Source organism: Nanorana parkeri, unplaced genomic scaffold (assembly GCF_000935625.1).
Source record: "Nanorana parkeri isolate BGI_ZX_2015 unplaced genomic scaffold, ASM93562v1 scaffold780, whole genome shotgun sequence".
Taxonomy (NCBI): Eukaryota; Metazoa; Chordata; class Amphibia; order Anura; family Dicroglossidae; genus Nanorana; species Nanorana parkeri.
In genome coordinates, this window is record NW_017307048.1 from 690,584 (window position 1) to 706,175 (window position 15,592).

At 42.1% G+C, this 15,592-nt stretch overlaps 1 protein-coding gene across 1 annotated transcript in view; it reads right to left on the bottom strand.

The window, feature by feature from the left end:
• The window catches only part of TCF20 (transcription factor 20), a 126,969-nt gene that overhangs the window by 95,045 nt on the left and 16,332 nt on the right, over positions 1-15,592 (bottom strand). The window contains exon 2 of the mRNA XM_018564787.1: positions 988-6,340. Within this exon, the coding sequence (XP_018420289.1) occupies positions 988-6,321 (5,334 nt within the window). The 5' untranslated portion in view covers positions 6,322-6,340. The remainder of the gene's footprint in view (positions 1-987; positions 6,341-15,592) is intronic.

Sequence of the window (15,592 nt, forward strand, 5' to 3'; positions counted from 1 at the left end):
TAAAGATTTGGAATATCCCGGCCAGAGCCCTGACCTGAATTAAACTGAAAATTTGTGGGGTGACCTAAAGAGCGCTGTACACAGGAGATGCCCTCGCAATCCGACAGATTTGGCGTGCTTTTGCAAGGAAGAGTGGGCAAGGCAAGATGTGCCATGCTGATAGATTCCAACTCCAAAAGACTGAATGCTGTCATAAAATCAAGGTGCTTCAACAAAGTATTCATTTAAGGGTGTGCATATTTATGCAACATTATTGCAAATATTTTAGTTCCCCCCCCCCCTTTAAAGATTTCACATTTTAAATTAAATTGTACAGATTATAGGTCACATTAAAAGTGATTGATCTTGCTCTGATTTTATTTTACATCTCAAAAACTTGTAGCAGGGGTGTGTAGACTTTTTATACCCACTGTACATATGTATATACATACCATTTTTTCACCAGTCAAATAACAGTATTTGTGACCGTGAAATCCTTATATTGGAATATATGGCTGCCAATTTCAAATCTCCTGTAGGAAGCAGCATAACCCAATGTTCTTGAATTAGCATCCATTGTCCCGTAATGTATGAATATAAAATCCATTTTTTTTTAACCAGTTTTCAAAATCATACATCTTGACTACATAGCCAGGGACCTCACTATCATTTTGCAGCTGCCTAGGTTTCCTGTTTTTTTTGGGACTATTAAACCACATTATTCCAGTTACAAAACAGCCTAAACAAGCTCCAGTGCAGACAAAACTGCAATCAAATAAAACCCTGATTGGCTACCAAAGCATAACCCATCTGCTTCTAGCCTGACATTTGTTGAGCAGGGGGACTGTGGAAAGAAGTTAAAGTCAGATTCAGGCTGTTAGACAATAAATAATGTAAAATGCATTTGAAGTTTTTGTTTAAATGCACACATACACGTTCTGTACATTTAAAATAGTAAATGTATAAAAAAAAAAAAAAAAATAGTAAAATAAACTTTACTCAACTTACCATTTCTCTGGCAATGTCAAGAGCCTCCTGCAAACCATACAATCGGCCACAGACTAAATAGACACCATTGGCCCAGAGGACACATCCTTCATGCATCCAGAATTCATTGCTGTCAAGAGGTAGTTGGGGAATCTGAAAACTTTGGTCAGAGACTCCATCTGCAGTTGATGTTCCACTAGAGTCCAAAGAATTCAGTTCACAAGAGTCAGTGGTCTTTCTGCGTGATGGTACAGCATGTCTAGATGAGGCACAGTCTCCTGAACGATTTCGACGTTTAAAACGAGGATGAGCAGGCAAGCTACGTTGTTCCCTCGCTTGCTGAGGTTCATCCTCTTCATCCGAATCAGTTTTTGAGCCATCTGAAGCATCCTTGTGCCTTACTTTGACTTTCTTAGGGGTTTCGATAGATTTTTTGGGTGGTGGGTTCTTAGATAGTGTAGATGCATATTCCTGGGTGTAAAAGGGACCAAACACATCCCCAAGATTCTTGTAGTTAGCCCATTTGCCACAAAAGCAACAAACAAGATGTCCTACTGATGAGGATTCTGTAACCACTGGTCCTTGTACCATAAAGCTTGAGACTGGAAGAGCTTTACTTTCAGTAGGCTGTGATGTGGACCTCTGGCCCTTGCGTACAGATGTCAGTTTTTTCCAGCGCTGTTCTTCATCTTCTGCATTGATAATAACACAAGACAAGCCTAATTCTTCTTTGTTTTCCACATGTATATAAGGAAAGAAAGACTTTGCTTTGGTCTCAGTTTTGTCAATCGTTTGGCTGGCATATTTTAATTTGATTTCTGGTTCTAAGGGGGCAACTATAGGGGTAGTCTGCCTTCCTCTTCGTCTTGCTGCTTTTCTCCTCTCTCTACGTCTTCTTTTTGGTTTAAGCTCAGACTCCAATCCATGCTCTGAAATTGGCAGCATTTCTGGTGGAGGAGGAACAGGGAGAGGAGATGTTAACCCACCTGTAATAGTTGGCAGAGCCGGCTGCTGTTCTTCCAGCTGTTGAGCCTGGTGTTGAAGCTGTTTTTTCTGTTTATTTACACTTCCAACAGGGCGGCCTTTCTTTTTTCCAGAAGGAAAGTATCCTTTTGGAGGTATAGAGACATCCTGTTTAGGAGTAACAGGACAAGGTCCACCTGCAAGCTTATCTTTATCTCCCAACTCCAATGGCTGAACTTGTTGTAAAGGGCATTTTGGTTCAAATGCTGGGGAATCTCCTCTTGCATTTATAAAATGGTTTGATGAGGACTGCATTATGCTTGAACTCTGTGGCAGTTCTTTATTTTCAAATGAGTGTTCATCCATTTCCTTTTTAATTTGTTTATCATCATGGATAGTCCACACATCTATGGACTTTGGTGAAAGGCCCTTTACTTTCATCTCATCATTGCAGGAATTACTGGGAAGAACATTGACTTTTCTTTCTGTCACCTCTTGCATAGATCCACTGCCCCCATCTGGTCCCTTGCCCTTAAGTGATAAAATATCATCAAGTGTTACAGGTTCAGTGGAACTTTCTGAAGTGCACGGAGTAGTAATTCGACGAATATTAGGAGAAGTAATTTTTTGCACTATAGCTTCAAGCTTGAGGCCCCTTCCCTTGCGGGGTGGCAGAATTTTTGTTTTTGTTGGACTTGAAAGTGATACTGCAGTGTGACTTCGCTCTTCAGAAATAGATTTGGTTGACTCTTCGGTCATGGCTGAAAACACAGTATTTGCATCCATTGGTGACACCACATGTGCAGAAGGTATTTTATCAGCACCATCTTTTAAAGCAGAAGATCTTACTTTATCATCAGGAAACTGTCTTTTGCTGGGTATTGGAGAAATAAAGGAACGTACTCTTCTTCTCATAATTAGAGGGTTATGGTGTGATGCTTCCTCAGAGCCTGTTGGCCGATGCACACAGCAACCTTGTTGCGGAAGCTCAGTTGATTCTACAGATCTGCTAATATGCGGATCAGATTCCCTTTTTGGGCTGAATGGCTTCTGATTTGTAGTTACTGGAGATCCTACCTTCTTTGCTGGAGAAGCTTGGTGTACCAAATGCCAACTAGTAGAGTCTCCAGAAGGAGTCTTTTGGCTATTTCGTTTCATCTCAACATTTATCATGTTAGAGGAAGTGCCTTCACTCATGCGCAGTTGTCGACTATAGTCTATTTTGCTGGGTTTATGGTATGAGCTTGACTGATTATAACCCAATCCCTCACTTTCATTTCTACCTGGACTGCGAACATGGAATGGTTCCTGCCTGGGACTTTTCCTCTGCATTTCTTGACGATGTTGTGAGGCTGACAGTATAGCTTGGGCTGAACTTCCCAGCCATTCTTTATATTCTTCTTGTTGGTACATCTGTCTTTTGTAATGCAAAGGAGAAGTGAAGGCTGGATGAGGTTCCCCATATGAACTTGCTCTAGAATTTGTATGGTAACCTAAGGTAGAGCTATCTGTATTCTGAAAAAAAGCAGAGTATAAAGCTTCTCTGCTTGCTCGCTCTGAAAGACTCACTGTTGGATTCATGTGAGGAATCTCTGTTGGACCTCGACTTCTGCCTGGAGACATTTTCAACTTATCACTTAGATCATGAGTTTGTGCAGGTGATCTCCCTCTAGAGCCTACCCTTCCAGTCCCTCTTTTAGGATTCGAAGCTCGACTATTGTGGGAATTATAGTCCTGGTTTGGATCATATGTCATAGACCTTGGACTGGCACTTCCTCTGATAGAATCTTTGGTGCTGTATAGCATGCAGTGCTCTCCTGTTTGCTTTCTGTGCATTTTTGGGGTCTCAACATCATCTCCTTTGGCTATACCACCTAAGCAATTGGTTTTTTCTAAGGCTAACATTCCGCTAGGTAGGATAACTGACAGTCCAGGTCTGCCATCTGGTGGCCTTTCTTGTGCAGTGCCAAGAAGATGAGAACCACTGGGTTCTCGTACAATTTGCCTTAATGGGGAGATGTCACAAATAACAGACCTTCTTTCAGATGGACCACTACTCGATTCGTGGGATGAGGTTGACACTTCTGCCTCAAACTTTCTGGCTGTAGGAAAATCTAGATTTTTCGGTTTCGCTTCTAAAGTAGATTTTCTCTCCCACTGACCCCAGTGTGGTGCTTCTAAATGAGGGGCTGCATTTTTCCCAAGAATGTTCCGATTAGATTGCTCATTTGCCTGGCTTGTGAGAACATTGGATCTTAATACTATTTCTGAATTTCCCATACCTGCTGGATGCTCCTGTGTGCTTCTTGCGTATCTTCCTTCCTGCTGATGATGGCCTTGTAAGACCTCCTGTAATAAGCTGGGAATCTTCTCATTTCTTCCTGGTTTTCGATCACCTTGAGCTCCAAAATTTGCACTGTCTACATTTTTTGTGTTTTGAGGCAAATTGGTGGCAAATTTGGTACTTGTGGATGCTTCCTTTATACCAAACCCAGAACCAGGAGATCTAACAGATTCCGTTTGTGATACATTGGTTGTTGCAGCAGACACAGAATCACAAGCACTAGATTCTCCATTCTGGTTGTTAGAGCAACTGTCATCCTTTTCCTCAGTTTTAGGCAAGTTAGACTCTACTGGCAAATCATCAACTGGTTTCGAAACTTCATCAACTACCTTCTCTAACCTGTTTGTCATGGTTTCCATTGAAACAATTACCCCCACTGACTTCTCACTCGGCTTTGGTACTTCCTGGAAGGACTCTACAGGCTCAGAAACTGTATCGGGATCCTGATCTGCTAACTTTTCTAAAGGTTCATTCTGCCAACCCTGGACAGGTGATGCTGGCTTTTCTGAAGGAGGTCCTTTATATCCTGCTTCTGAGCTGGTACTCTGTCCACTAAGCTGCCTTACCCTTTCACCTGGATCTCCTGAGCTACTAGAGCAGCTGCCATCCAAAGACTCAGTCATTGGAGACTTTAGTTGCTCTTCAGCTTGGGATGAAGTTTCCGAATTGGCACAGCTGTCCGTCTTCCTAGAAGTTCGTTTAGACCCCTTCTTATTAGGTGCCAGAGCATCAGAAAGTAGCATATGCTGAACCGTGTTAGGCAAGTTAGCTACTTGGCTACTGAGTGCACTAAGACTACTCAGACCTGGATCTGTTAAACGTTTATCTGGTTGACCTTCCACTCCAAAACTTTTATAACTCCCAATTGGTGTGTTAGGACTCAGTTGGGGCATCATTGGCAATATACGATTTCTGGATGGGTGTTGTACATTTCCTTGACTGCACTGAAGATTTTCCCCGCTAGTCATCAAAGGGGAGGGTGTGGAACTGCAGCTTGGCGATTGCACAACTGAAGCAGCTGGAGATGGGTTGGAGATAGGGCTGAAATTCTGCTGGAACTGCATAGGTGATCGCACAGGAACTTCAGACTGGTTGAACGGTCCTGTTTGGCTTTGAGTTATTAATTTAGAAGTGTTTGAGAATTGCATTACATGAGGATTCTGCTGTGGCTGTCCCTGATTCCCCCCCTGTGCAATTTTAGTTGATTCAAAGTTTTTTAAATGCTGGCTGTAACTGCTAAACCCTTGTTGGGTGCCATATGACGATCCGGATATATGACTCTCATATGGAGAGTTTGTACCTCCTGGGCTGTAGCCTTCATAGTTTGCTCCAGATTGTCCAAACCTCTGAGGGGGATAGGAAGTAGAAGACCCTGCAGAAGACTGATAATGTTGCCCATACTGACCCATTCTTAGCGGATATCCAACTGAAGAGCTAATTGCAGCAGAGCGCTGCATTTGCTGCAGATGTGATGCCCCAGTAGATGCTGATGTGTTGGCAGATTGAGAAGAAATGGGGTGATGAGACTGATAAAGCTGTTGTCTCAGTTGCTGGGTAGGAACATGAGATGGATACTGTCCTCCACTAGGAGAAAATGATCCTGGAAAATCCTGTGAGTATTGGGAAATGTTGGCAGTTGCTGAATGCTGACTTGAAAACTGGCTGTGATGTCCCTCTCTCCCATAATGGGCCCCAAAGCCTGTGCTACCACTACTATTACTTCCTTGTGGTGGTCCATAATTCTGTACAGGTCCTGAAGGTCGACGTTGGGGTGTCTGACTCCCAGCTGCACTTCCTTCCTTGTTGCCCAAGTAATAGAAGTCTCCAGACTCTTTACGATAAGCTGGGTAACTTTGTAGGCTGGAATTTTCTCCTGGAGTCACTGTAGTAGGGGTGCCTGTTGCACCTCGGCGTCCACCATAGCTACCTTGAAACATCTGTGCCTGCTGTCTAGGGCTGTACTCTTCTATCCTTGAAGTGCCATGAGCTTCTGGTGGATAGGTTTGCTGACTGCCGTGGTAATTGCTTTGTTCTCGGAAGGACTGCATGGCTCAGAGTTCCTGCTCCCTGTAAAACAGATGTAATAACTTTGAAAATTTGCAAATAATGAAATCACATTCAGTTTAAGAACATTTTTGTTAGCCCAATAGTGCCCAAAAACAGGAATCCAATGTGCCAGATGGGATGCAACCCAGCATGTGTAGGGTTACTCTAGGGAGGCACTTAAAGCGACACTAAACTCAGGTGTTAAACCTTAAAAGTGCATTCAAGTACCACAGTCATTAACAAAATTGTAGCTTATTTGTGCATCACTCCGCTGTAGATTCTCAAATTATCTCTGAATTTGTGCTCAGACTGTCCTTCCTTCTGGAGGGTGACTACTTTTGTTCCCAATGGTCCCTGTGTGTTGTAAAGTAGCCACCACTCCAATCTTGCTCCCGTGACGGACTACAATCTCACGTTTAGTTCACGAATTTGTAGTGAAGTTATAGTCTTTCACAGGAGTGAGCTTGGTGGCTACTTTACAGCACACACAGGGACCATGGGGAGCAAAAGAAGCCACCCCCCTGGAAGGAAGGGGTCAGCACGACTTCAGAGTTGAATTGAGAATCTACAGCCTATTGATAAACAAATAAGCTACATATTTGTTAATATTGCATTTTAAGGTTTAACACCTGAGTTAAGTGTCACTTTAACCCTTTCGCTGCCAAGGACGTATGGCATACGGCCCTACAAAAGTGCTTCCACTGCATGTAAGAAATGTTTATCATCTCACTGGTCTTGCTGTCAATCATCATTCTTAGTGAGGTATTTGTTTGTCTATAGCCAGCTTAAAGCCCAAATGAACTTTCAGGTAAATTCGCTAAATACATTCCAGGTGCATCAAAACAATATGTGGGTCAAGTCTTTAAGGCCCATTCACATCAGTTTGCACAGATAATGCATATGCTACAGCAATGATGCACTGTGGTAGCCGAGAGCAACTAATCAATCAATAACAATCAATGATGAGAATAATTATCAACTATTCTCATTATTGATTAGTCTGTTGGATCCCCTAGCTTTCTTCTCTATGTTGGGAGGAGGGCAAAGCAAGCAGTGGACGGATGCAATGGCTAGCCAAAAGCAGTTTGAAATTACCAATAGCAGGCTGGCTATTGCTCCAGCCCACTACCTGCTGTATTTACATTCAGCTGCCGTCTGCGTAATCTTGTCACTGGTAGCTGCATAAATAATAAAAAATTTAAAAAAAGGTGGAAAAGTAATTTTTGGTTTCGGCCTGACAAATTCTGCTGCAAAAGGTGCATTGCAGTGCAATTCATTTCAATGGCACCCCAAACGCGCCTCCCACCCACAGCATGATGGCCCGCAATGAAATGCACGGTAACGCAATGCTGTGCGTTCCAGTGCAGTGCGATTGCAAAAAATTGTGCATGCAGTTTTATTCTAAAGTAAACTTTATGCTTGTAACACTGCATTTGTGCATTTTATTTTAAATTAAAGATGGTATTTCAATTTTTTTAATCCAATTAAAGCGAGAAAAAAAAAAAAAAAATCGGCCAACTAATCAATGAAAATAATCATTAGTTGCAGCGCTAGTGCCATTCATTGTGAATGGTACCCTAACACACCATAAAAACACATGCATGCTGAAACGCTTTGCAGCACAACATTATTGAGGGGAGATTTATCAAAACTGGAGCAGACAGAATCTGGAGCAGTTGGCCATAGTAACCAATCAGCTCTTCTCTTCGAATTAGGGCTGCAACTAAGGATTATTTTTATAGTCGATTAGTTGGCCAATAATTTTTCCGATCAGATAAAAAAAAACAAAAAACAACAACATTAAAAAAAGGAGAACTATGAGGTGAGTGCTTTTCACTCACCTCATAGTTCTAGCCGACCTGTGACAATGAAACTGTCACAGGTCGGCTCAGTAGATCGGGAGGTGAGCGATACCGGCGTTCGCTCACCTCTCGATCCTGTCACGGCTCTCAGCCGTGATAGGGAGGGGCTGGATTCCCCCCTCCGCCAGGGCTGACTGGCGGAACAGACGGGGGAGGGGGTGGGTACAGCTGGCTCTGCCTCCAGGCAGAGCCAGCTGTCAGTCACGGAGCTGGGCGGATCCAGACATAATTGTCGGGATCCGCTTCAGCGTCTTAGTATACCGCGCGAGCTGCAGCTATACTTAGTATAGCTGCAGCTCGCGGTATACTGAGCCTAGGGTGACGCTAGTTTGTGTCCTCCCGCTACCCGGAGAACTATGGGGAAAAGCCTTAACCCCATAGTTCTCCTTTAAAGACCATCCTTAATTTAAAATAAAATACACAAATTGAGTATTACAACGTTTACTTCAGAATAAAACTGCAAGCACAATTTTTTGCAATAGCACCGCAGTGGAATGTACGGCATTGAGAGTACTGCATGTTCTGGTGCAGGCAATCGCACTGCGGGCAGAAGACGCGTTTGGTGTGCCACTGAAAGGAATGGCACTGCAACGCACCTTCAGTACCACCATGGTAGACAAACTTAAAATGACTTTTTCTCCCACTTTTTTTTTATAATTGGGGGAGGGTGGACTTTTATTTAACTTTTTTAAAGATTTCGTTGATCATTTTATTTTTAGCTTTACGGTTAGGGGATTTGGGGAAATTAGAGGAGGAGTTAACAGACCCCTGATATTTCCCTTTTAAAATAGAAAAAGATTGGAGGACACAATCTCTTTTTCTGCAGGCTCAGCACTGAATTAACAGGAAGCTGTTCGTACAGATGCTTCCTGTTATTTCATAAATGGGGGGGATAGTAAACACCGTTCACAATCATGAATGAACAGGAAGTGATGTACGTGAATATTATGTCCTCAATTATTTACAAACATTGTAGTGATGAGTACTGATCACTGCGAAGTTTGATTACATATTTGTATCTCACATATTTGGCGATCATCCGGTAGCTTTGCTCCCCACAGCTTTCTCCTCCCCTATGGGTGCCAGCAGGTGGATCGGCTCCGAGTCCCCTCCGATCCCTGCAGCCTCTGCCGAAACAGGCGGAGGGTAGCAGTGGGGATCGGAAGAGACACAGACTGCAGCATGCAGTGGGCATGAGAGAACTGCAGTTGATGCGGCAGTGGTGGCAGGTTTGGGGGAGCTCTCCTAACCACTGTGTCCAGGGTTCTGTGTCCCCTCCGATCCCCACTGGGAGCAGCGGGGATTGGAGGGGGTGGGGGGGGGGGGACACAGCCAATGAAACACCGGCTCCCAGCGCACATGAGAACTAGGGCATCCACACCAACTAATCGATAATGAAAATGTTGACATTGACTATTCTCTATCGATTAATCAATTCGTTACTGCCCTACTTCAGTTTGTTCATTTAAGCTTTGAAAATGAAAGATTTAAGCCGATTCTACCTACTCCAGTTTTGATAAATTCTCCTCAATGTGTCCTGTGCTGTGCAGCCAGCCCCGTTTTTGCCTTTTCAGCCTATTATTTTAATAAAGATGTTTAATGCACTGCAAGGCAACACATGCATTGTAGCACACAGTGATGTGGTTTACCCCTCATTCACACGGGAATCGGCCGGCACATACAGCTCCGTGCTGCGTGGACGGCCGTATCGGGCAGCTCCTGGAAGGACAGGTGTTGCGTGTGATTAGTAAGCAGCCCCTGTCCTTCTCTATGGGACTACACGGCCATACGCCCCCCTACGCTCACCTCAAGTGCAAGTCCGTACGGGTGCGTGTCCCAGCTTGGATGCAGACAGGATCCATCCTGTCAGCGTACGAGTACGCTCACCCGCACGGACGGGCAGGGCGGCTGAGCGTAGGGCGGTGTACGTCATAGTCATAGAGATCAATGTGACGTCAAATGCTCGTCCTAAGAGAGATTTCATGCTATGTTACCACTGCTTTTATGGGAGTAATTTTCTTTTAATAAATCATACTCTGTTTGGATGCTATGCGTTATGGTGTTTGCTTTCTTTTTTTGGATAACACGATCCTGGTATTGACATCCTATATTGAGGAGGCCTACAGATCGATAAAATTGGAGGTTATTGTTTCCACACTAAAGAAGTGATATACAGATCTGTCTGCTGGTCTGATTAAACCACTTGAGGACATCTGTGAGCGATTGGAGCTGAGGGCCCGCTCCCCTGGTTAAGAAGGGAATTGCCTGATTTGACCTTTTGTTGATGTCCATCAATAAGGTGAGCACCCCTATATCTGGTGTGGTGCATTTGGTGAAGGAACAAGAAATATTCAAATCACTATTGCTATATATGGGCATTTTCAGAGTTATAAAAATGTAAAGACTTTACACCTGATCCATTTTTATTCACGGACATTTGTTTGAGTCACTGATTAGTTTAGATTTTTTTGTATTGCTCATTGTTGTAGCTCGGCACATTTAGTTATTAATTTTTCACGTATACACACTCACAGTGGGTGTACATTCAAGTGCCTTGTAGCTCTTAGTTTGCTTATTGGCGCAGTTCATATAGATTAGTATTGCTTCTGGCCTGAAGAAGAGAGGTTCACTCTCGAAAACTTGTCTTTTATATATTTTGTTAGTCCGATAAGAAAGGTAGTATTGCACACTGCAATACTACGTTTTTGGGGGTTTTTTTACATACTTTTTTGTCTACTGGACTAATACGGCGCGCGCGCACACACACACACACACACACACACACACACACACACACACACACACACACACACACACACTATATAGATAGAAATATATATCAGCATTTATTGCTAGCCAACGCTTCTTAGACATCATCTCTGAGATTTATTTTTTTTCCTAATCCATCCAGAAATAACTTCTCACAGGTCATTTTTGCAGAGTCTGTGACCAGAGTCCACTTAAGCGCTTACTTGATTTTAAGCCCTGATAAGGGGCACTGGTTTGGCCACTAAAATTCATTGACTTTTATTTGGTCATGTAAATTATTTTGACTCTTATTTGGTTTTGCACTCCTTCGATTTGCTCATGCTTTGTTTTCTTTAAAAAGCAGCAACTGTCTGTATGAAAAAAGTCTGTTCAATGCCTGCACGCTGCAGCAAGACCCTTTTACACCTTTTGCTTTGATGCACCTGGAATGCATTTAGACAAGTTAAACAGAACTTTCATTTGGGTTTCAAAGTGCATCTGTTCTCAGGCCAAACACACCAAAAAAAAAATTATTACATAGTCTAAGTAAAACACTTTAAAACAAGCCCTGAATGACATAGGCAGCTCAAGGCAATCTGGAGAAATTCACCTACAAAGCTTGCTGGGAGAAGCATGGAATCACAGCTCATCTTCCCTTATGTTCTATAGCAGCAGGAACTCGGCAGCCTGCCAGCCTTATAAAACAGCAGGTATATGTAAACAGTTTGAAGTTGGATGTCAGTTGGTTTCTGAGTCTCTGTTGTGATCTTGAAGGATGAATTACTTCAAAGGAAGAGACTAACCTTTATTTAACAACGCATACTTAGTGACATTAAACCCTCAGATTTTTTAACATAAAACAATACAGTAATGTGTGCCTTACTGTAATCCATGGTTGTTTCCCTTCTCTTTGCTGCTCCTCCTTTTAAATCCTTCTCTCTTCTCATGCTGGGCAGAACTTCTGTTTTGCAGCAGACTGCCTTGTCTCTGAAATGGATACATGGTGTCTGTGTGAAGGTTCACAACCTGAGCCAGCACTACAGGAAGAGGCACTCAGCTGCAAAGGGAAGTTCTCCCCTAGCATGAGAAGAGATTTAAAAGGAAGAGCAGCAAAGAGAAGGGAAACAATCATGGATTACAGTAAGGCACACATTACAGTATTGGTTTATGTTAAAAAAAATCTGAGGTTTTAATGTCACTTTAATTGCAAAACAAGGGATGCCTCTTTCAGACATGGATATGTTGTGCCGAGCAATGATAAAGGCAGGTGTGGACTTAGGGAAAACTACACTAATCGTGAAAAAGCTGCCAAATTCATCAAATGTGAAGTGGAAATAATTTGACAGGACATCAAAGAGATTGTCAGAAATACAAGGTTTATGATGTGGTGTAATGATAGGTTCAAACGGTGGTGTAGCAGCACTGATAAAGAACTACATTCCATATCTGCTGCCTGTACACTGTGTAGCACACAAGCTTCAACTGGGGATTCTAGATGCAGTAAAGAACACTCCTTACATTGTTTCTAAGAAACTTCTTTGAAATGGGTTTTTCAATTCTACTGGAATAGCCCTAAAAGGCGAAGAGATGCAAAGAAATTGCAAAAGGGAACAAAGTTTTGCTCACTTCAGCGACATTAAGCAAGCGAGATGGGTTTCAAGTAAAAAAGGGCCCTAAATGCAATGCAGCAAAACTTGCAAACTGTTTTACATCTTAGCCAAGTTGGTGGCAGGACTGATGAGACTTCAGCAAAAGCAAGGAAATATCTCAAATCCATCACGTGTGAATTTTCTCTCTAGCCTGTACATTTTAAGAGATATTCTTAAGCCTGTATCTCAACTGTCAAGTTTTTTTTCAATCAAATGACCTACTGTTAATGATGTGAAGCTTGCTTTTGAGAAATGTGCAATAAGACGGACTGGCTTGAAGCATTTTAATAGACTGTACCACCCAGAGGAGAGACATTTTGTAGATCTACTGTGGGGTGGGAGATTCAATTGTGAGGCTAGTGCCCACCACATTGATGAAAGATTCTCCATTTTTTTATCCTATGCCATCCCATGGATTCCAAGTGTTTGACTACACACTATGGCCAGACGTCAGAGAGGACCTATATACATATGGCAGAGCTGACCTTAAAGAATTGTTGGATTATTACCGCATTCTTTTCTCGGCTGAAGAAAAGTCCGCTATACTCGAGGAGTTTTGTGGACTTAAGGCACACATGAAAAATGTCAAAAGATAAAAGCAACCGTTTTGCTAGCATATTCTTCTATGTTGTCATTAAAACCATCTACTCCGTGTAAAATATTAAAGGATGTGGAGATGATGTTCAGGAGTTTCGTGTTTCAACAGCTGAGTCAGAACGGGTGTTTTCTGCCATGAATGTAGTTAAAAACCCCACTTAGAACAAGACTTCAGCAGGATATGTTGCAGGACTTCATGCTCATTAAAATGGAAGGACCTGAATAGGAGGAATATGAATGACCCTAGTGGAGCTATTCAGTATTGGTTTGCATCTGGCGGAACCAAGCATGTGGGTGGACATAAGAGGTCTCATGAGGTTGACTCTGCTTAAAGTGTACTTGTCATGACAGTGTCTCTCTTATTTAATTTGCCTTTACGTGTTTTATGTTCAGTTTAAGCTCATATAGCATAACCAAGCATGTCCATGATATAAATAGCTTTATGAGGGTGCCTCTGTTAACTTAAATCTGTTCTGTTTAGGCTCCCCATCTACTTTTGTGTTTGTTGATTGAATTACAGTACTTCTTGGGCATGTCTTTTAAGTTGCTATCAATAAAGACCTTATTTAAATATGGTTTGATTAAAAAAAATTGTATCAGGACAAGTAGATTGTCATGAGGGACAAGTAGATCAGGCCCCCGCTTTAGTCCTTGGACAACTCATTTTTTTTTCTTATTTCCACACCCCTGCACCATTGGCTTTATTTATTTTTTCTTCTATTGGCTGACCTCAGACAAAAAATGCAAAATTAAATTTTTGTATTAAAAATAAATACCAATTTCTTGTAGTTCCATAAGGGGCATGTTGAGATATACTGCTGCCTAAAGGAGGCTTTGGACACTAGCTAAAATTTAAAAAATGGGGCCAGTCCAGTAGAACACCTCCTCCTCCCAGCCAGGCCATTTTTTTTTTAAGCAAGCGAGATGGGTTTCAAGTAAAAAAGGGCCCTAAATGCAATGCAGCAAAACTTGCAAACTGTTTTACATCTTAGCCAAGTTGGTGGCAGGACTGATGAGACTTCAGCAAAAGCAAGGAAATATCTCAAATCCATCACGTGTGAATTTTCTCTCTAGCCTGTACATTTTAAGAGATATTCTTAAGCCTGTATCTCAACTGTCAAGTTTTTTTTCAATCAAATGACCTACTGTTAATGATGTGAAGCTTGCTTTTGAGAAATGTGCAATAAGACGGACTGGCTTGAAGCATTTTAATAGACTGTACCACCCAGAGGAGAGACATTTTGTAGATCTACTGTGGGGTGGGAGATTCAATTGTGAGGCTAGTGCCCACCACATTGATGAAAGATTCTCCATTTTTTTATCCTATGCCATCCCATGGATTCCAAGTGTTTGACTACACACTATGGCCAGACGTCAGAGAGGACCTATATACATATGGCAGAGCTGACCTTAAAGAATTGTTGGATTATTACCGCATTCTTTTCTCGGCTGAAGAAAAGTCCGCTATACTCGAGGAGTTTTGTGGACTTAAGGCACACATGAAAAATGTCAAAAGATAAAAGCAACCGTTTTGCTAGCATATTCTTCTATGTTGTCATTAAAACCATCTACTCCGTGTAAAATATTAAAGGATGTGGAGATGATGTTCAGGAGTTTCGTGTTTCAACAGCTGAGTCAGAACGGGTGTTTTCTGCCATGAATGTAGTTAAAAACCCCACTTAGAACAAGACTTCAGCAGGATATGTTGCAGGACTTCATGCTCATTAAAATGGAAGGACCTGAATAGGAGGAATATGAATGACCCTAGTGGAGCTATTCAGTATTGGTTTGCATCTGGCGGAACCAAGCATGTGGGTGGACATAAGAGGTCTCATGAGGTTGACTCTGCTTAAAGTGTACTTGTCATGACAGTGTCTCTCTTATTTAATTTGCCTTTACGTGTTTTATGTTCAGTTTAAGCTCATATAGCATAACCAAGCATGTCCATGATATAAATAGCTTTATGAGGGTGCCTCTGTTAACTTAAATCTGTTCTGTTTAGGCTCCCCATCTACTTTTGTGTTTGTTGATTGAATTACAGTACTTCTTGGGCATGTCTTTTAAGTTGCTATCAATAAAGACCTTATTTAAATATGGTTTGATTAAAAAAAATTGTATCAGGACAAGTAGATTGTCATGAGGGACAAGTAGATCAGGCCCCCGCTTTAGTCCTTGGACAACTCATTTTTTTTTCTTATTTCCACACCCCTGCACCATTGGCTTTATTTTTTTTTTCTTCTATTGGCTGACCTCAGACAAAAAATGCAAAATTAAATTTTTGTATTAAAAATAAATACCAATTTCTTGTAGTTCCATAAGGGGCATGTTGAGATATACTGCTGCCTAAAGGAGGCTTTGGACATTAGCTAAAATTTAAAAAATGGGGCCAGTCCAGTAGAACACCTCCTCCTCCCAGC